The 20754-nt window shown below is 46.2% G+C and overlaps 1 protein-coding gene and 1 long non-coding RNA gene across 4 annotated transcripts in view; one reads left to right on the forward strand and one right to left on the reverse strand.

Annotated features, from left to right (window-relative positions):
• Positions 1–20754, reverse strand: part of STARD13 (StAR related lipid transfer domain containing 13) — a 245975-nt gene that overhangs the window by 195494 nt on the left and 29727 nt on the right. For 2 of the 3 annotated variants that reach the window (XM_039914925.1, XM_029048473.2), the window contains exon 3: positions 4577–4723. In XM_039914925.1, the coding sequence (XP_039770859.1) occupies positions 4577–4723 (147 nt within the window). Of the gene's footprint in view, positions 1–4576; positions 4724–15438; positions 15582–20754 lie in introns of those variants that run through there. The other variant, XM_029048475.2, reaches the window with a different exon arrangement.
• LOC114805916 lies at positions 11116–20754 on the forward strand. Its single transcript, XR_003754042.2, has 3 exons — positions 11116–11493; positions 12081–12207; positions 20508–20754. It is a non-coding gene; the product is annotated as an uncharacterized LOC114805916 (long non-coding RNA).

Raw genomic sequence — 20754 nt, forward strand, 5'->3', positions numbered from 1 at the left:
TGTATCTAGAATTTTAAATAATAATAATAATGATGGCTAAAAATTAAGTAAAGGCTTTCATCTACCTTGTATCTACCCCAGCCCTTAGAACGGTGCCTGGCACATAGTAAGTGCTTAAATACCATAATTATTATCATATTATCTATTTTCAAGCCAAATTCTCTCAATGCAGCCCTTCTACAATTTGCTAGAGGTTACTGTGCCTGCTTTTGTCTTTTCACACCCACTGCCCTGTGTCAGTGCTGGGTGCTGCACTTCTCCCTCCCTGGGAGTGGATGTACGGCCCAGTTCTGCTCCTAACTCTGCGAGGAGATGAAATCAGCTCCCAAACAACGAGTTGGGGTCTAGCTTTCCAAATGCGTGTGGGTCGTGTTCTTGCAGACTCGGCTGAAGCGACGGCCGGGTCCAACGCCATGGGCACAAGCAGCGTCTTGGTCGCCAGGGTGCACCCGGCCCAAAGACACCCGTGTGTTGGGAGAACATTCCCAAATCTCCTTCTAGCCAAAATGTGTATTGGAAACAGGCGTCGGAAAGACTTGCCACGACGGCCGCCTACTACGAGGAGCTTGAAACTCTGTCCCTCAAGTCTCCGTTCCCTAGCCCTCTTGTTGCATGGAATGTTGTCCCTGCCTCATCTTGTTATTGGGTTTTTATAGTCTCATCATTCCTCATGTGTCTGTTGTCCATCCCTCCTCCCTCACCTCCTTTAATCTTAGACTGTGAGCTCCGAGAGGGCTAATGTCTAATTTTCCCCTGTGCATTTTTTTTCCTTCAGAGCTTAGTACAGTGCTTTGCACAAGACAAATGCTTAATAAATTCCATTACTACTACTAGTACTTTTGCATTATGGCCGGACTGAGTGTATCACGATAGCTCATTTGAAATCAAGCTTCTTGGGCCACAGATGGGACAACCTAAAACATCAGTAATATACCTTCCTTTAACTCTGGGACAGTCAGACTGAGTAATTGGGCAAAAGAGATTCACTAGAGACCGGCAAAGTACCTGGAGGATAACGAGGCGAAAGCAGAATCCTGGTGAGGCAGAAACACAGAAAGGATCATTAATGAAAGAGGGGTGGAATGTGCAGACTGCAAATTAGGGGTTACTTGGTGAGGAAAGCCTCAAGAGGCTTTCTTGAGCTTCTGAACTAACTGGGAAGCGTCGGGGGGAGGGGATCTGGAGCAAGGGCAAGGTAACGCCCCTCTCTTCAGAGGGCTGACGAAGGGAATTTAGGTCTCTCTGGTGACAGACGGTGGAGAAATCTGGATCAAGTTCAGAAGAGAACACAGTAGTTAATTAGTCACATGTGGAGGCTGATTGCAGAAGGCCACGACTAAACCCCATTAGTAGGACATGGCATATAAAAGTGAGGATTCATGAAACACAAAAAAAGATTAACTACACACATTCTAATCACTGGGAAATTTCTTTTTCTTCCCCATTTGGTTCTAATCCCTGTAACGTTTTTGTTAAATTTCTTGAGATTGTATTTACTTTGGACTCTTAGGCCCGTTTTCTATCAACTAGGCAACATTGGTTGTTCTTGTATTTAACTTATATGAGGGTGGCCTTTTCTCTGGTTACGTTCCAGACAGTCCAGTTTTCAGCTGGTCTATCTCCTGTCTGGGATGGATACAGCACCAGATGCCTTTATGCTTGGTGTTTTTCTTTTAACCGCCCAACTTCTCTCCGCCTTGGGCTCACGCTAACGAGTCCCATGGCTCGGAAGAGGCGCCCATGTTTCCAGGGACATGGATGGAGAACACGCCGCCTCTGGAACGAGGGGGAGGACCAGCAGCACCCTCCTCCCAATCCCGAGAATTAATCCATCAATCACTCCATCAGTGGCATTTATTTAGTGCCTGCTGCATACAGAGCAAGGACATCAGTCTGGAAATCAGCAGAACTGGGATTTAATCCCAGTTCACCAAAAGCCTGTTCTAGACTGTGAGCCCGTCCCTGGGCAGGGATTGTCTCTATCTGTTGCCGAATTGTACATTCCAAGCAATTAGTACAGTGCCCTGCCCATAGTAAGTGCTCGATAAATACTACTGAATGAATGAACATAACCTTGAACGAGTCACTTAGCTTCTCTGGGCCTCAGGTTTCTCATATGTAAAATGAGGATGTTCTCCTCTGCTCTTACACTGTATGCCCTACCTGAGTCAGGGACTGTGTCCTAACGGCCTATATTGAAGGTAGCCTGGAGCTCTGTACAAATACCACAGTGATTATTTGTATTATAATCACCGCTATCATTAGCACTATTTTAAGAGTTTGGGAATATGTCTTGTGCTTCTGATGTACTTCCTAAGTGTTGCATTTTTTTTTCAGATGGTATTTGTTAAGCGCTTACTCTGTGCCATGCGCTGTACTAAGTACTGGCACAGATACAAGCTAATTAGGTCGGACACAGACCATGTCCAACGTGGGGCTCGCAAATAAATCCCCATTTTACAGATGAGGTAACTGAGACACAGAGAAGTGAAGTGACTTACCCAAGGTCACGCACCAGACAAGTGGTGGAGCCGGGATAATTTGCGATCAAAAGGTAATAAATACCACAGCTGCATGATAGGAAGGCAGTAACTTCTTGTTAAATGCTTAGGACATCGCTGTGGATGTTTCATGAATGCCGAAAAGCCATCTCCATCATCATCATCATCATCATCATCATTACCCATCCATTAGTGATTTACTGAGCTACTTCTCCTGGAGGCCCCCACCATGAATAAAATATTGGCAAATGGAAGCTGCCCAAAATGGCCATCGAGTGCCCCTTCCCCATCCTTACCGACGAGCACAAAACGGGTAATGAGGCTCCTGTCGGTCCTTCCGCCTCGGCAGCTGGGTGTGCTAACACCGTGCCCATATTTAATGCATTGTCCGGCATCGGGTCTCCTGCTACACGCAACCTCCTCTAGCTACCATGGGGCCGCAGAGGGCTTTGGGAACATCCGTTTCCAGTGGAATTTCTTCAGGCTGTCTCCACCCTGGTATTTGTAAATTGAAGAGGGAATGTGTGTCACAGAGCGGAGACCACGGGGCTTCATTAAAATGCAAAATGAATTCCAAGAGCGAAGCCCCAGAGAGGAAGTGACTCCAATAAATCGGAGGGTCACAACGCAGCCCCGTCATACACTGACCAGAGACAAGGGAAATGGTGTCTGCAGAGTTCAAGGGCAGTTCAGCTAACCACAGTGGCAGTTCACAGTTACCCTGCTACGAGATGGCAATAGTCTTCTTGAAGAACTTAAGGATATGGGGCAGTCACATCATAAAATCACTGATTCCGTTCCCCAAATTACTGAAGGGGCAGAGGGATCAAAGGTCTCTCCAGGACTGCTATATTTCCATAAAAATGGCTGTATTATTAATGGAGGGGGCACAAAGTATTTACAGAGTAATCAAAACAAACAGTTGAGAGAGCACGCGTACTCAAATGCCGAGAAGGGGTGGGAGTAAAAGTGCTAAATGACCAATGGGTTTATATGACTTGGGATGCTGAGGTTTGGGAAAGTTCAGCTGAAGCCTAGGACCCAATCCCTGCCCACAGGGAGCTAACAATCTATTGGGCAACCTTGCTTAATTTAGGATAGGGACTGCTTTGTCAATCAAGTATCCATTCACAATTAACACTATTCAAAGACTGGCTTCCAGGTAACAACTTGTGACAAGCACTCGTGATAACCATAGGATAGACCTGGATATCTCAGTACACTGCTCTGCACGCAAACACATTCCGAAAACATGACTACACTGACAAGTCCATTTTTCAATGGGAGGGCATCTGATTCCAGAGTTGACTCACTAAGTCAAGTACTTTGCTGTGGGAGACCTTGCAGCGTTCGGTAAATACCACTGACTGACTGATTGATTTACCCATAATAATAATAATAATAATGTTGGTATTTGTTAAGCGCTTACTATGTGCAGAGCACTGTTCTAAGCGCCGGGGTAGAAACAGGGTCATCAGGTTGTCCCACATGAGGCTCACAGTCTTCATCCCCATTTTACAGATGAGGTAACTGAGGCACAGAGAAGTTAAGTGACTTACCCACAGTCACACAGCTGACATGAGGCTCCAGAGCCTTTACAGAGTAGGGAGAGAGAGAACTACACAGTACACATCAATTCTTTTGATGATGAAGGAGATTACTGACAATTCTTCACCCAAAATAGACATTACTTTTTCCTTTTAAAGGTATCTGTTCAGCGCTTACCACGGTCCACGCACTGAACCACTGGAGAAGATACAAGCTAATCAGGTTGGACACAGTCCCTGTCCCACGTGGGGCTCACAGTCTTAATTCTCCATTTTACAGATGAGGTAATTGAAGCACAGACAAGTTAAGTGACTTGCCCAAGGTCACACAGCAGACAAATGGCGGAGCTCGCATTAGAACCCAGGTCCTCTGACTCGTAGGCCCGTACCCCTTCCACTAGCCCACGCTACTTCAACTTTACATCCATTTCCACAATGAAGGTGTTAAACACTGAACAGAAAGTAACTTTTTCCCATTTGGAGATTTAAACTTCAGTTCATATAAACGGGATTCGGCGGAACCTTTACCTGCTGCTCTCGCCTCTTGAAAGAAGTAGTCTGAGAAGGAGAAGAGCCATGATTGAGAGCTTCTTCAAGATCTAGATTCAGTTGCTCCAGGTTCTTCATGAGATCGGACATAGAGTCTGAAAATCCAGAGACCTCCTTCGGTGGGCTCTAGAAGCAAGGATCAACACGAGGAATTAGGTAACTGAGCAATGAGGGGTTTGAAAGATTCCTGAAAACCTATTCCGAAAACCCGACTACACTGACAAGTCCACTTTTCAACAGAAGGGCATCTGATTCCAGTGTTGACTCACTAAGTCAAGTACTTTGCTGTGGGAGACCTTGCAAATCACTTTAACTTCTCCACTCTCCTTTCTCGCAGATTAGGAATCCCAGAGACTATGCTTGATCTGATTCTCTTGGAGCCACTAAAAGGGTGCTTTGAAACATAATCAAGCATGAATAAATACCATTATTTATTCATATATTCATAATATATTATTATTCTCGGTTCTTCTTTCTTTCTAGCAGCACTACATGGCTGATGCATTTTCAGTCTGTGGCACATATGACCCCTGGACTTTCGTGTAGAGCCAGATTTTCCATTCTGAACAGATTCTCTGATACTCTTAGCACATTTTCCCTTACCACAGGGCCAATGTTACGCAGGATGTGGAGGAATCTACATCTTAAATTAATCACCACCTCCGTATTTCTCATGGGCCTTCTTTTGTTGGCTGGGGTGGTGGGAGAGAGACCGACACCATCACGCATTCTTCATAACTCCCCAAGGCTTCGTATCATTGGAGTGTGAGTTCCTAGGAGGTGAAAATGTCTTTCGAGCTTTTGCCGTACCTCCCAAGGGCCTAGTGGTGCGCGCCGCCCTGAGAGGTTGGTAGCCGCTCGATAAATACCAATGCTATTACTCCTGGAAGGCAGGAGTCTTGTACAGTGATTCTCATTTTATCGATGAGGTGGTCTAAGGAGTGGAGAGTTTAGGAGGATCTGCCGCAGCCCATTCAGCAAGTCAGAGGCAGAGCGGGGAATCCAATGCTTTCGATGGGGGCAACTCTGAAGCCGCCCCCCCGCTGAAATTGCACCATAAAAAGGCTGCTAGAGGGTCAATCAATTAGTAGTCATCCCTGAGCGCCTGTGTGCCAAGCACTGAACGAAAGGCTCGGGATGTGATCCTAGTTCCGGTTGGTCCGAACGCTGCCCTCGAGGAGCTTGCCATCTAGTGACTGTAAATGATCTCTACCCTTGGGAGAGCCCTCCGTTACACCGAGTGAAAGCCTAACACCATCAGACTGAGACCTTATTCCGCCCCCCCAGGCGGGTATTATTCCCAGATTTCTCTCCTACAGCAATCAGTCAGTCGTATTTACTGAGTGCTCACTTTGTGCAGAGCTTGGTACTATGTGCTTGGGAGAGTACAACGGATGAATATCATAAATTCCGTCTCAAAGCAAAACCTTCACTTTCAGTTAGATAATCGGCCTGTTAGGATTGAAGTAGATCGAGGAGGGGGGAGACCTTGGTCCGAACACCATGGGCCATTTTAGGTAAAGATCTTGCCTCCTGGCTGTGGGAACTGCTTAGCTCTAAAGAATTAGAAGACTGAAAGGTCACTGTGGGCAGGGAAAGTGTCTATCAACTCTGTTATATTGTACTCTCCCAAGCGCTAAGCACAGTGCTCTGCAAATGGTACTCAATTAATTTGATCGACTGAAGTCATCAATTTGTAAGGATTTGAGCTCTGCTAAAGGTAGGACTCCCTCCAACAGTAATCCCCAACTAAGCTGGATGGGTGTCTGTCCCTCTCCCCGAAGCAACAGACTTCAGCCTGTTCCATTCTACCACAGCTGCCCGGCACTTAGGCCTTGCAGAATAAGAAGGGTAACACTATGGCTTAAATGTCTTTGGGAGTAGTTTTCCTTAGAGTATAAAGACTGAACTTTTAATGATCGACCTTGTGCTATTTTTATCATTTCCTGCTTTGCTGTGTGACTTTTTCTGCTCCAGTTTTTTGCACTAGGAGCTCTAGCCCCTTAGAGACTATAGGATTTGGAATATGTGCTCTCTGGGAGCGAAAATCCTTGCCCCAAAGAAGCTACGGGATAATAATGACTGCTTCTGTTTCCACTTGGATCTGTGACCTTTGGGTATCTGGTATTTGCCCCATCCTCCCCCACAGCATTTGTGTACACATCTCTAAGCTATAAATTATCTATTTAATATTAATGTCTGCCTCTCCCTCTCCACTGTAAGCTTGTTGTGGGCAGGTGTCTTCCCTGTCGCCCGTCAGCACGCCACCGTGCCTGAAGAGACAGATGCGCCATGCGCATCGCATTGCTTTACGGGGCTTTTTTATGGTATTTGTTAAGCACTAATTATGGGCGAGGCACTGTTCTAAGCACCGGGGTAGATATAAGGTCATTAGGTTGGACACAGTCCATGTCCCACATGAGGCTCACAGTCTTGATTCCCAGGTTTTACAGATGAGGAAACTGAGGCACAGAGAAGTGTCTTGTCCGAGGTCACACGACAGACAAATGCTCTATACACTATGCCTCGCGTGCAGAGCACTGAACCAGGCACTTGGGAGAGTACAATAGGATTAGCAGATCCGTTCCCTGCCCAAATTGAGCTTATGAGTTCCTTAGTCCCACCCCACATTGTAGGAGGGCTGGGTGTACCCTAAAAGGCCACAGAATGGAACATCAAAAGTTACCACAGAGAAGAGACATTCTGTCATTTGAATGAGCCAGATTTTCTCTCCACTGCCACTCATATTCGGAGGAGTAGTAGAATAGTAATGGTATTTACTGACTGCCCACTGGGAGCAAAGCCCTGTACTTAACGTTTGGGAAACAGAAAATACAAGAGAGAACACACTCCCTGCCCCCGAAAGGCTAGCAGTCCAACAGGGGGAGGCAGACATCAAACTATTTTCCGAGAGAGAAATCAAAGCAAATACTTAATAACTGTGGTATTTGTGAAGTGCTCACTTTGTGCCAAGCTCTGTATTAAGTATTGGCAGGGGATAGACTTTCAAGTGAGAAATTCCTTTCTATTCAACCGAGCTTGTATCCATTGGTCCCTCAACAGCGATCTCTCCGTGAAATGTGTTCTTTTACTTCCCAGGGTGTTGCCTTCAATTACTTCCAGAGTAAGGGCATCGCTGGCTAACGACGCCGCCCTTTAACCTTTATCAAACCATGTCAGAAGATTGGCCGAATAAGGGTTGATTCAGGGCGATGGGCAAGAAATCAAAGTCTGAGCTGCGAATTGGAAAGCCCTGAGTTCGCTGACCATGAATACCTCCAGAAGGAATTTCATTTCTCCCACTATCTCCCAAGTCCAGAAGTGAAAGAGTCAAGGAGGCATTATGCCTTTAGCCATCCAAACTGGTCACCAGAAGAGTGGCAGAAAATATCGAGTCGCTTCTTAATAGTTATTATTTGGCAAACAGCTGAGATGGGGAAAAGTAAGAGCTCTGCAACGTTCAAGGAATGCTAATCATCTCCATTATAAAATGATACTTTCTAACCCAATAAATGCCAGATTCTTATAGAGAGGATTAGCGGAGAAGGGACAATGGCTTCTCATTATCATTCAAGATCTTGAAACAAATGCCCAGTTCATAAACCAGTAGAAACTAATTGGATACTTTGAACAAAATTGGCATCTGAGACGACCATTAATAACCCACACGCATTATCTGGGAAAATGACATCAAATTACCGTTGAATAGCCAAATTTTGATGTCGCAACACTCTAGAAATCTTAGCTTTGCACTACAGAAAACTAAATGGAATCACTAACAAGGGAAAAAAGGTTTAATTAGTCAATCTCAAATCAATTAAGGTTCTAGCTTTTGGGCAATTAAACCATTTGGGGGATAAAACTGCAGGGTGCAGATGATTAGTTGAGGAAAAATGCTAATTGGTTGTTTTGGTGTAGAAAGGAACTCACTGGGTTAATGGTATTGAGGCATTTTGTCTTTCCTATCAGTGCACGGTTGGGTCATTTTTGAGCATCGAAAGGATTGCTTTTTTGAACCTAACAACTCTAAGCACAAGGAATACAAATCCATTTATTCTTTCATCATAAAGAGCACAAAGAAATACATTCTGGGGACCCCAGATGACTATTTGCGACTTCTGGATGAAAAGCATTTTGCACCCTGTTTTATAGCTGCTTATTTCTCTACAATAATCCTATTCAGCCAATAGGGTATTCACGATAAAAGACACATTTGTGAAGCCTACTGCAATAGCTATGCGGGCTGCCAGAAAAATCTAAACTTAAAACTGTTGGAATGAGGAGAAATAAGCTCTTAGAGAGAACACAGAGAGGTCAGTTATACTGCCGCCAGACCTCACTATAAATACTGGAATTGGAAAAATCAAGTGATTTTGGAGCCTGAAATATCTAAGGAATATGGGAAAGCTGACAGTTTTGGTTTTTGGATGAAGACTCTTTTTTTGGTGTGTAATCTCTTGATTCCAATGGAGGTTTGTTTGATTTACTCAACAATAAATGTCATTACATTCAGAACCCCACGGTGATGCAACAGAAGATCTACACGTCCTAACCTATACAATGCAAGAAGCACAAATGTAAAACCCAATTATTTTTATCCTCTTGGCATTCACTCTAACTTGATCGTGGAGGATGCCGTTAAAACAACTCCACACTGCACATCACCACCAGTCATGTCCAGCACTTCCATATTTATTTCTACCCCTTCTTTGGCCCTTAGGTACAACTGTTTTTTAATAATGTTGGTATTTGTTAAGCGCTTACTATGTGCAGAGCACTGTTCTAAGCGCTGGGGTAGACACAGCGGAATCAGGTTGTCCCACGTGGGGCTCACAGTCTTAATCCCCATTTTACAGATGAGGTAACTGAGGCACAGAGAAGTTAAGTGACTTGCCCACAGTCACACAGCTGCCAAGTGGCAGAGCTGGGATTCGAACCCACGACCTATGACTCCAAAGCCCGTTCTCTTTCCACTGAGCCACGTGAGCATATGCCTAGTGAAGAGAGCGTGGGTCTGGGAGTCAGAAGGACCTGGGTTCTAAAACCAGCTGCCCCACTTGTCAGCTGTGTGACCCTGGGCAAGTCCTTCAACTTCTCAATGCCTCAGTGACCTCTTCTGTAAAATGGGGATTAAGACTGTGAACCCCCTCTGGGGCAGGGGCTTTGTCCAACACGATTTGCTTGTTCCCACCCCAGCGCTTAGAACAGTGCCTGGCACGTAGTCAATGCTCAACAAACATCACTATTGTTACTATTATTTTTACTAATTACTATTATTGAACAGGGATCACAGGAGGAACTTTCTGTAAACAACACAGGGAAGGGGTCTGAAATCGCCTATCAGGGCAGAGTATCGGGGTGCCGACAGTACACAGAACGACCGCTGTGTCGCACTGACTGCTCTCTGGGCAGAGACTTGAGAAGAATTAGAATATCAGATGGATAAGATCAAGATCAGGTACTGTAAACAGCAAACACGTTGGCACAGCGAGGAACTGTCTTTTCAGGTACGCAGAGAGAAATGGATCTCCCACTGGCAATTTCAGCCCCGCCCGTGCCCATTATTCATCTTTCAAAACAGACAGCCACATTTATGAATGTACGGCCCCAAAGACCTACAGGTCTATTCAATGGTTTTATTTTACCATGAATCGATGACATAGTAAGTTGAGCACGTGACAAATTCTATATGGAAATTCAGCCATTCTGGTTACAAATGTGTTCTTAAAAACCTCTGCATTATCAAAAATTGGGCTGAGTCGATCCCTTCTTCAATGGGATATATGAGGTCGGGGGGAAAGATGTGCAAGTCAACTGAAAGAGTACACCAAGGACAGGTATAGCTACCACTTGGCCTCTGTCACACTAGGTCAAATTTGAGGGTCGTAGCCAACAAAAAACCTTCTGAAGCTCGTTCCAAAGCAGGCTGTCTTCTCTGAGCCTGTATCAGTAGGTCTTTAGCACTGGGTAGGAAACTGACTCTGCCTATTTAAAGCTTACTGATCCATTATGCTTACTGGAAACAATGAACTTCAAGCAGTTACAATTCATCCCTAGCACAGCGCTAATTTATTAGTATTCCAGTACTATTATTTCTCCAATCACTCACTGATATTTGTTGAGTACCTATCCTGTGCAGAGCACTGTACTAAGCCTTTGGGAGAATACAAGAGAATTAGAAGACAAGATTTCTGCCCTCGAAGAGTTTACATACTTCTCCTTTCTCATACCTACTTCACAGCCATTATGGCACTGTGTTTGCCTTATTCTTCCTTCACATTCTACTCAAACTTGACACCAAAATGGCCCGCTTTGGCAGGATTACGTGGAGCAGGTTGCCAAGGGAATTTGTGGAACTTACTTCCTTAGAAATCTCTCATTCTAGAACAAAGAAGACAAAATTTCTGCCCTCAAGGAGCACACAGTCTAGCAGATTTACTGGGCACTTCTCTCTCCTCATAGCTACTTCACAGCTATTATGGCATCATGCTTCCCTATTCTTCCATCACATTCTACTCAAAACTCACATCAGAATGGCCGGTTATGGCAGGAATATGTGGAGCACGTTGCCAGGGGAACTTGTGGAATTTCCTTCCTTAGAAATCTCTCATACTAGAACAGAGAAAGAAACAAGCGTCCTGGGAAGTGTTGGAGCATTTCTGCCTGGAGACAAGTCTGGACTAGATTATCTCAAGAGCTTTCCTACATCCGTAATTTAGACACCCCTTGAATCCAGCGGGGGGCGGATCTTCTCCTGGAATCACGTTTCTCAAGAAAAGCAAAATACGATTTTTTCCCCCTTCTTTTTCTTTCTGTCTCCTCACCTCTTGGCTTCTTTCTGAAGCTCTATATGGTGCTCTGTTCTGTGGCTTGGGAGCACCGAACTGGAATATTAGGTAATTTCACCTACTTTGTGTTCTTACCAAAACTTAAATTAATCTGCTTTTTGATGCTGCTAAGTGGTAGAAGTAGTAGCATTTATTAAGCACTTACTGTGTGCAAAGCACTGAAAACGATAGAATCCTTAATCCTGCATTACTCGAGGGCCTATAACATGTCAAGCATAGTTCGACATTTCAAATGTGTGTGAGTGTGCGGGGGGTGGGATTGGGGAGGGATATCAATTCTTATATAACTGACTGCTCCCACACATGAAGCATTAATTTGTAGCTCACACTAAATCTGAAAATTCCCAACCCCAGGTGAGCCTCCCTGAAATGCATTATTATCCACCATAAGAAGATGGGAATCATCTCCAAGTAGCCCTTAGGACACAAAAGAACATTTAATGACAGCAAATCTTTATTTTATCAATATAGTATATTAACTGGATTGTTCACAAAATTCAGGAATGCCTAAAGGGTCTCCCTGGCATTTTTGCAAAAGAGCTCTATTGTACTATGCCAGAAACACTAGTTCTTTGTTTCATGGTGAATGACAACTTCATTTATTACAATTATGACAAAACAGAGTTTTTCTTCAGAACTCTTAACCCAAATGGTCCTGAGACAGATGCCTTTGGATTTTTAATGGTGAAAAGGAAAGCCTGGGGTTTACAACTCGGATGATTGATGGCACCCATAGAAGCATCATACGCCCAGGATAATAAGGTTAGAAACTGCTCAAGGGTGGGGGACTGGTTCTAAGTTTCATAAAATTTAGGAGCCCCCCAGGATCACTGCAGTGAAGCCTGCTGGTGATCTCTCCAGGCAGGAGGGGCTCTCTGGTTGGACCCTTTTAAAGTTTTGTGTGTGTGTGTGTGTGTGTGAGAGAGAGAGAGACACATCAGTGTAACACTATTGTCAGGCAGTAGAACCTCTTCCAGACTCTGACCTTTGTGCCTTTCAGTGAGTTCCTTCTAGCCAGACTGAGGTCACAATCACTTCTCATATGTTTTCATTATCCGCTTCTAACAGTCAATAATGCTGAGACCCAAGAAAGGCATCACTAAGTGCCAAACAGTAGGGTAGATGGATGACAATCAGATTGGACCCAATAACTGTCCTATACCAGGTTCCGTCTAAAATTAGGGCTCAGAGGTATATTATTGTCATTTTGCGGACAAACTGAGGCATGAGAGGATAGGTGACATGCCCAAACTCACAGAGCAGGCAAGTAGTGGGTCCAGAATTAGGACCCAGGTCTCCCTATTTCCAGTCCTGGGGTCTTCTCCATTAGGTCACGCACTAGTCTTCTTACAAATGCCTATATGAATATCATGCAACGAAGTGTGGGGCGAAAGAGTTTTGTGCACGCATATGGCTTCAGTCTGGGCATAAATATCATCACGCATTTTCTCCAATAATGCAGAGTTCTTCAAGTAGGGAATGCCTGTGTTGTAGAAATGACTGCACTTGGATTAGCTCCCTTTATTCGTCTTTCCTGCAGCCCCACAGCACTTATGTACATGTACATAGTTTATATTGCCTGTTTCTCCCTCTAGATCACAAACCTGTCATGGGCAGGGAATGTTTCTACCTGTTATATTGTACTCTCCCAAGTGCTTAGTATGGTGCTCTGCAGAGAGTATTTAGGGTTAGGCCCTATCTCAGATAATAGCACTTGAATGAGCCAAGGGCACTTAAATTTTTTTCCAAAACAATTTAAAAGAAAGTAATTTATCTTCACATCTCAAAAATGTAAGCTTACTGTGGGTAGGGAACATGTCTACCTTCTCTGTTATATTGTACTGCCCCAAGCACTTAGTAAAGTGTAAGCACACAGTAAGCGCTCAAAAAATAGGATTGATGGTGATGAACACTTCTATGAATTATGGAAAAGCAGGTATTATTGTGCTTATTTTACAGATGAGGCCCAGAGAGTTTAGCTCACTTGCCCCTGTTCACACTGACCAGCCTCCAGTCTTAAGTCGGACAATCCTGATTATGGCTGGCAATCGCACTGCTTCTTTTGGATATGGAACTAGATACTTTTATGTCTGGAATTTTTATTTTCACCCCCAGCCTCCGTCTACTTCGTTCCCTGGCCGTGCTTTGGGGTGCGTGTGTGTGTGTTCAGAGGAATGCAACAGTCTTGGATCAAGGAGGAGGTGGTGTGGGAGGTGCTCCAAGAGAAACACTCCAGGTGTGGGCCAATTTTGGTGCACCTGTGCAAAGCGACGCATGTGACGTTTACACACTACAATGCACACCCAAGTAACTCACGTGCCGTCACACACGTCTCACTGTCCGGGACTGTCAAGTGCCCTCTGTGGCCGCTCTTCGGGTCTGGGGCAGAGCAGGGCCAGGTCACCATATCTCCTGCCTCCCGGCTTGGAGCTCTTCCCCCTCAGCCACGCTGCCCATGTCCACAAAAGTTAAGACAGGGAACTCCATGTGGGACGGGGGCTGTGTCCAATCCGATTTGCTTGTATCCACCTCAGTGCGTATTACAGTGCTTGGCACATAGTGAGCCCTTAACGAATTCCACAACTGCTCCTTGATCTCACCCATCTTGCCACCGAACCTTGGCCTGGAAAGCCTTCCCTCCTTAAATCCGACAATTACTCTTCCTCCCTTCGAAGCCTTACGGAAGGCTCGTCTCCTCCATGAGACCTTCCCAGACGAAGCTCCACCTTTCCTCATCTGCATCACCCTGACTTGCTCCCTTTGCTCTCCCCCACCACTCCCAGTCCCACGGCACTTAGTTATATATCTGCAATATTATTTACTTGCATTGATGTCTGCCTCCCGCCACCGGACTGTGAGCTCGCTGTGGGCAGGGAATGTGTCTATTACTGTACTGTACTCTCCCGAGGGCTTAGTACAGTGCTCTGCACACAGTAAGCGCTTAATAAATACAACTGAATGAATTATTCTTATTATTCTAAAGGTCAGTGTCCAGAATGTGTCATCTAACTGTCAATACATGCGGGAAGCAGCGAGGCTTAGCAGATAGACCTGCTCTACCCCTCTCCCCGCTCCACAACACTTGTATTTATTTTTCTATTTATTTTATTAATGATATTATATATATATATAATTCTATTTACTTTGATGCAGTTGATGTCTGTCTACTTGTTTTGTTGTCTCTCTCCCCCCTTTGAGACTGTGAGGCTGTTGTTGGGTAGGAATTGTCTCTCTTTCTGAACTGTACTTTTCAAGCGCTGAGTACAGTGTTCTGCACACAATAAGCGCTCAATAAATATGATTGAATGAATGAATAGAGCACGGGTCTTGGATTCTAATCCTGGCTCCACCACTTGTCTGCTGGGTGACCTGGGCCAAGTTGCGTCACTTCTCTGGGCCTCAGTTACTTCTTCTGTAAAATGGAGATCAGGACTGTGCGAGAGGGATTGTGTCTAACCCAATTATCTACCCCAGGGCTTAGAACAGTGCCTGGAACATAGTAAGTGCCTAACAGATACCACTATTATTAGGATTATTACCTGCCAGGGAAGGCAGAAGGTCAATGGCGGGGGCCTCAAACCTTCAAGACTGACCTTGGGCTGGTCACTTCTCTGCGCCTCGTTTACTTCATCTGTAAAATGGGGATCAAGCCTGTGAGATGGAGATTGTGTCTAACCCGATTATCTTCTATCTACACCAGTGCTTAGAACATTGCCTGGCACACAGTAAGTGCTTAACAGATACCACTATTATTATGATTATTACCTGCCAGGGAAGGCCCAGAAGATTGGTGGCAGGTGCCACAAACCCTCAGGCCTGACCTTGGGCTGGTCACTTCTCGGTGCCTCAGTTACTTCATCAGTAAAATGGGGATCAAGCCTGTGAGATGGAGATTGCGTCTAACCCGATTATCTTGTATCTATCCCAGCGCTTAGAACAGTGCCTGGCACAAAGTAAGTGCCTAATAAATGCAACTATTATTATGCTTATTACCTGGCAGGGAAGGCCCAGAAGGTCAATGGCGGGGGCATCAAATCTTCAGGCCAGACTGGGCTGGCCCCTCTTAGTGGCATCTCCTTCCCCCGTGTTCCTTGGGCAGACCCGTGGCTCAGTGGAAAGAGCCCAGGCTTAGGAGTCAGGGATCATGGGTTCTAATCCCAGCTCCGCCACTTAGCTCTGTGACCTGGAGGCAAGTCACTTCACTTCTCTGGGCCTCAGTTCCCTTATCTGTCAAACGGGGATGAAGACTGTGAGCCCCATGAGGGACAACTGATCATCTTGTATCCCCCCAGCGCTTAGAACAGTGCTCTGCACCTAGTAAGCGCTTAACAAATACCAACATTCTAGTTATTATTAAGAAGAGGGCACATGGCGGCCTTCCCTCACCACAGCCCCTCAGGGGCGCGCGCGGGCGGGGGCACGCATGCGCAGACGGGCCGCCGCGCGACCGCCCTCCCGCTTCGTCCCCTTTGCCCGCGCGCGCGGGCGCGCGACCGGCCCGCCTTCCCGCCCTCTGCGCCTGCGCGAGGCAGAGGAAGGGGGGGGGGAGAAAAAAGCGGGAGCGACTTCACCAGGCCGCGCGCGCCCTCCGCCCCCACCCCGAGGCGGCGCATGCGCACGGAAGGGCTTCTCTCGGCCCCGAACGGGAGGCCGGGGCTGCAGCGCCATCTGGTGGCGGGCGCTGCCCCCGCAGGCCCGCCGACCGCCCCGAACCTTCCAGAGAAGCGGCCCCGCCCCGCCCCATCGAGCCGCCCTTTCTTTCGGTTGTAACAATAACGATAACCACGGCGGGCCCTTGTTAAGCCCTTACTGTGGGCAAAGCACTGACGGTAGGGGCGGAGGGCGCCGCGCTGGCCGGGCGGGGCCGAGGTGCCGTTGGACTGATCCGAGGGGGAATGGGAGCAAAATCCACCTCCGCAGAGTGGCTGCTTTTCGGCTCCGTGGGGCTCGGTGTCCGCCGTTTAAGTGTGTTAATGCAGGCGGCGGGGAGGTCCCGGGGCCTGCAACGGCGGCTGACGGCCGCCAGAGGGCGCGCGGGCGCGGGGCCGGACTCCCCCTCGCCCCCTGGCGGCAGGACGCCGCCACTGCCACCCCACGGGATCGCACCGCAATCCTTCATTCAATAGTATTTATTGAGCGCTTACTATTCATTCATTCATTCAATAGTATTTATTGAGCGCTTACTATGTGCACAGCACTGTACTAAGCGCTTGGAATGGCCAAATCGGCGACAGAGACAGTCCCTGCCCTTTGACGGGCTTACAGTCTAATCGAATAACGTTGGTGTTTCCTCTTTCCCACCCCTCAGCACTGGGCTCATTTGTATATATTCTATATTACCTTATTCATTTGTATATATAATTTGCATATATTATTTATTGCCCTATTTCTTTTGTTAATGAGGCATACATCCCCCTGATTCTGTTTATCTTGATGATGTTGTCTTGTTTTCGTTCTGTTCTCTTTTGCTTTGCTGTCTGTCTCCCCCATTTAGACTGTGAGCCCGTCCCTGAGCAGGCACTGTCTCTATCTGTTGCAGAATTGTACATTCCAAGCGCTTAGTACAGTGTTCTGCACATAGTAAGCGCTCAATAAATACTATTGAATGAATGAATGAATTTGTTAAACACTTATTATGTGCAGAGCACTGTTCTAAGCACTGGGGTAGATACAGGGTCATCAGGTTGTCCCACGTGAGGCTCACAGTCTTAATCCCCATTTTACAGATGAGGTAACTGAGGCACAGAGAAGGTACGTGACTTGCCTACAGCCACACAGCTGACAAGGGGCAGAGCCAGGATTCGAACCCCTGACCTCTGACTCCCAAGCCCGGGCTCTTTCCACTGAGCCACGCTGCTTCTCTATCAATCAATCAGCCACTCCGTGGCTTGGCGGAAAGAGCCCACTCGGCAACACCGCTTCTCAATAATCATGTTGGTATTTGTTAAGCGCTTACTTTGTGCAGAGCACTGTTCTAAGTGCTGGGGGAGATACAGGCTCATCAGGTTGTCCCACCTAAGGCTCAGAGTCTTCATCCCCATTTTACAGATGAGATCACTGAGGCACCGAGAAGTGAAATGACTTGCCCACAGTCACACAGCTGACAGGTGGCAGCGTCGGGATCTGCTGTCGAGTCTTACCCATCCTTCCTCAGAAATAGTTGGTGAATCCATTCCCTCAGGAGCGGCGTGGCCTAGTTCTAAGAACACGGGCCCGGGAGTCAGAAGACCTGGGTTAATAATGTTGGTATTTGTTAAGCGCTTACTATGTGCCGAGCACTGTTCTAAGGGCTGGGGGAGATACAGGGTAATCAGGTTGTCCCACGTGAGGCTCACAGTTAATCCCCATTTTACAGATGAGGGAACTGAGGCACAGAGAAGTTAAGTGACTTGCCGCAGTCACACAGCTGACAAGTGGCAGAGCCAGGAGTCGAACTCATGACTCATGACCTCATGAACTCATGACCTCTGACTCCGAAGCCCAGGTTCTTTTCCACTGAGCCACGCTGCTGGATTCTAATCCTGCCGCCACCAGTTAATAATAATAATGTTGGTATTTGTTAAGCGCGATTTGCCGAGCCCTGTTCTAAGCGCTGGGGTAGATACAAGGTAATCAGGGTGTCCCACATGAGGCTCACAGTCTTCATCCCCATTTTACAGATGAGATCACTGAGGCACCGAGAAGTTAAGTGACTTGCTCACAGTCACACAGCTGACGAGAGGCGGAGCGGGGATTAGAACCCATGACCTCTGACTCCTAAGCCCGTGCTCTTTCCACTGGCACACTAAAGCCTCTTAACAAATATAATTATAATATAGTATTTACTAAGCACCTACTAAGCATAACCACCACCATAATAATAATAATAAATAATACAAACCTACTCACGGAGTTTACAGTCTCGTGGGGGAGAGAGGCACTAAAATAAATTACAGCTAAGAGGAGGAAGGACAAAGAGGATGGGTACATGAGTTAATGCTTAAGTAATACCTGACTGACTGCATCACCATTCATAATTTAATTCCATAAACCCTAGATTTCATCACACTTTTCCTCTTAACAGTCCAATTAACTATATCACTGCATTACTTCCTTAATCCCCCTGCAACCCCAAGACAGAAAATGCAGTAATGCTCTGTGTATAGTGTAAGGATAATTGAAAGCATTCATCTCAGAACTCCAAAAGGTGCTTCTATTCTGCAATAACTCCACCCTTGGGCTATATTCTGTTCCACATAACTCTCATCATAATCCCTCCTCTTGTCATTTCTTTTGGTTTAAGTGAGGCTCACCCTGTTGAAAAATATCTCATTCTGCCCTTCGGTTGTCTTAATCTCTTGGAAAATTGTGGGTGCCTCTTTCGGCCAGGTGGGGTTACCGCCATCCCGATTTTTCCCAGCTTTCCACTTCTACCTGCTTGCCTGAAACAATCTCCCCAACGTCGACTGCAAAAGTCCTCTACAGTTGATGTGTAGTCTTCCACGACCTTACATTTCTGGGAACCTTTTAAGCCAAAAAACCTCTCCAAGGAATCTACAGCACAGGCTCAGCTCAGCAAGAAATGCCGAAGACATTTCTCTCATGAGAAGAGCTTGAAGCGTAGGAGTCTTCAGGCTTAGAAGACCGCGAGAGAAAGGAGACAGGATTGAAATACACAAAATCATGAAGGGAGTTGTCAGGACTAGCCCAGAAGAGTTCTTCCTCTTCTTTCACTATGGGAAATCATTCTCGTCTGTCTCCCCCATTAAGTTTTAAGCTCCACGAGGGCTGAGGGTCATGTGTCCCCTAGACTAAAACCGAGGTGTCCTGGGACGGTTGTTCCTTGACAGTTTCAAATTCTGAAGGCTACTCAGGGGAACAAAACATGACAACTTCCAAACCCGGCCCAATCACAACAAATATTTGCATCCTAAGACATCCTTGGGTCATTCTTTGTTCAATGCCCATGATTTGCGGGCGACTGAAGGCCAAATCCTAGCCCGTCTAGAAGCAGACACCGGTTTGGGGTTTCGATGGGAGAGACATGACTGATTAGAACATTTTACAAGCCTCGTTTTTCTTCCCCTGAGATTGAGGAGGTGGCTTCAACCACCATTGACCTAGACTCCTAAGTGCTCTGGGACGCTCTCTTTGTCTTTGAAGTCGGAAAACTCAGACAAATGCCCCTCAGTGTTCGTCATTCCTACCCTTCCAAATTCTCCACCGTGAGGACAAAGTCTTGGTCACCTCTGATGGGTCCATCCTGCGAATAATAAGATAATGTACTCTCCCAAGTGTTTACTGCAGTGCTCTGAACACAGGAAGTGCTGGGTAAATATTGTTGATTGATTGACTGCCTTAAGAGAAATTGGTTTTGTGTTTAAATGGTGGAAGTTGAGGAGAGAAAGTCAGGATAGAACTGTATCACGGGCAGGCCTGGTACTACTCCATTGGTTACAGCCCGGCCTGACTCCATTCAGTGTTCAACATAGATGATTTACCAAAATAATGATAAAAATCTAATAATGATAACAGTGACAACAATATAATAATGACTATAATACAAATGGCATTTGCTAAGCATTTACTATGTGCAGGGTACTGAAGTAAGCACTGAGGTAGACACAGTATCAGTTCCTGTCCCACAGGGGCCTCACAGTCTAAGGACTATCAGGCTCCCTGCTTTTTTTAATGGTACTTGTTAAATGCTCATTATGCGCCAGGCACTGTACTAAGCGTTGGGGTAGATGCAAGTTATCAGGTTGGACACAGTCTCTGTCCCACATGGGGCTCGGTCTTATTCCCCATTTTACAGATGAGGTAACTGAGGCCCAAAGAAGTGAAGTGACTTGCCCAGAGTCACAGAGCAGATAGGGGACAAAGCTGGAATTAGAACCCAGGTCTTCTGACTCCCAGACCCATGCTCTATCCACAAGACCATTAAGTCCAGACATTTGTATGCCCTAACCTTCCTAGAGAAACCAAGCTTTCCAGTTCCAAGTTACTCAAGTGACCTGTGGAGAGGGCTGCTGGAATTTTGACCAGGGCTTTAACATTCTTCTTTAAATATTGCTATTTAATAGACTATTGGTGCTGCGGGGAGCTTTGAACCAATGATGGGAAAACCTCTCGGGAGACTCGACAGGCTTCAATTTTGACGGATGGATCAAAGGCCCACCCACAAACTGCTTCCTTTCCCTCCTTTGGCTCCGACCATCAAGTCTGTTCCCGTTTCAGCGACCACAGCTAATGCAGAACATAGTCATCTCTAAGCTAACCAATCCCCAAATAAGCATCAATATCCCTGGGATGAAATGTCGGCTCAACTTA

This window comes from Ornithorhynchus anatinus, chromosome 20 (assembly GCF_004115215.2).
Source record: "Ornithorhynchus anatinus isolate Pmale09 chromosome 20, mOrnAna1.pri.v4, whole genome shotgun sequence".
Lineage (NCBI taxonomy): Eukaryota > Metazoa > Chordata > Mammalia > Monotremata > Ornithorhynchidae > Ornithorhynchus > Ornithorhynchus anatinus.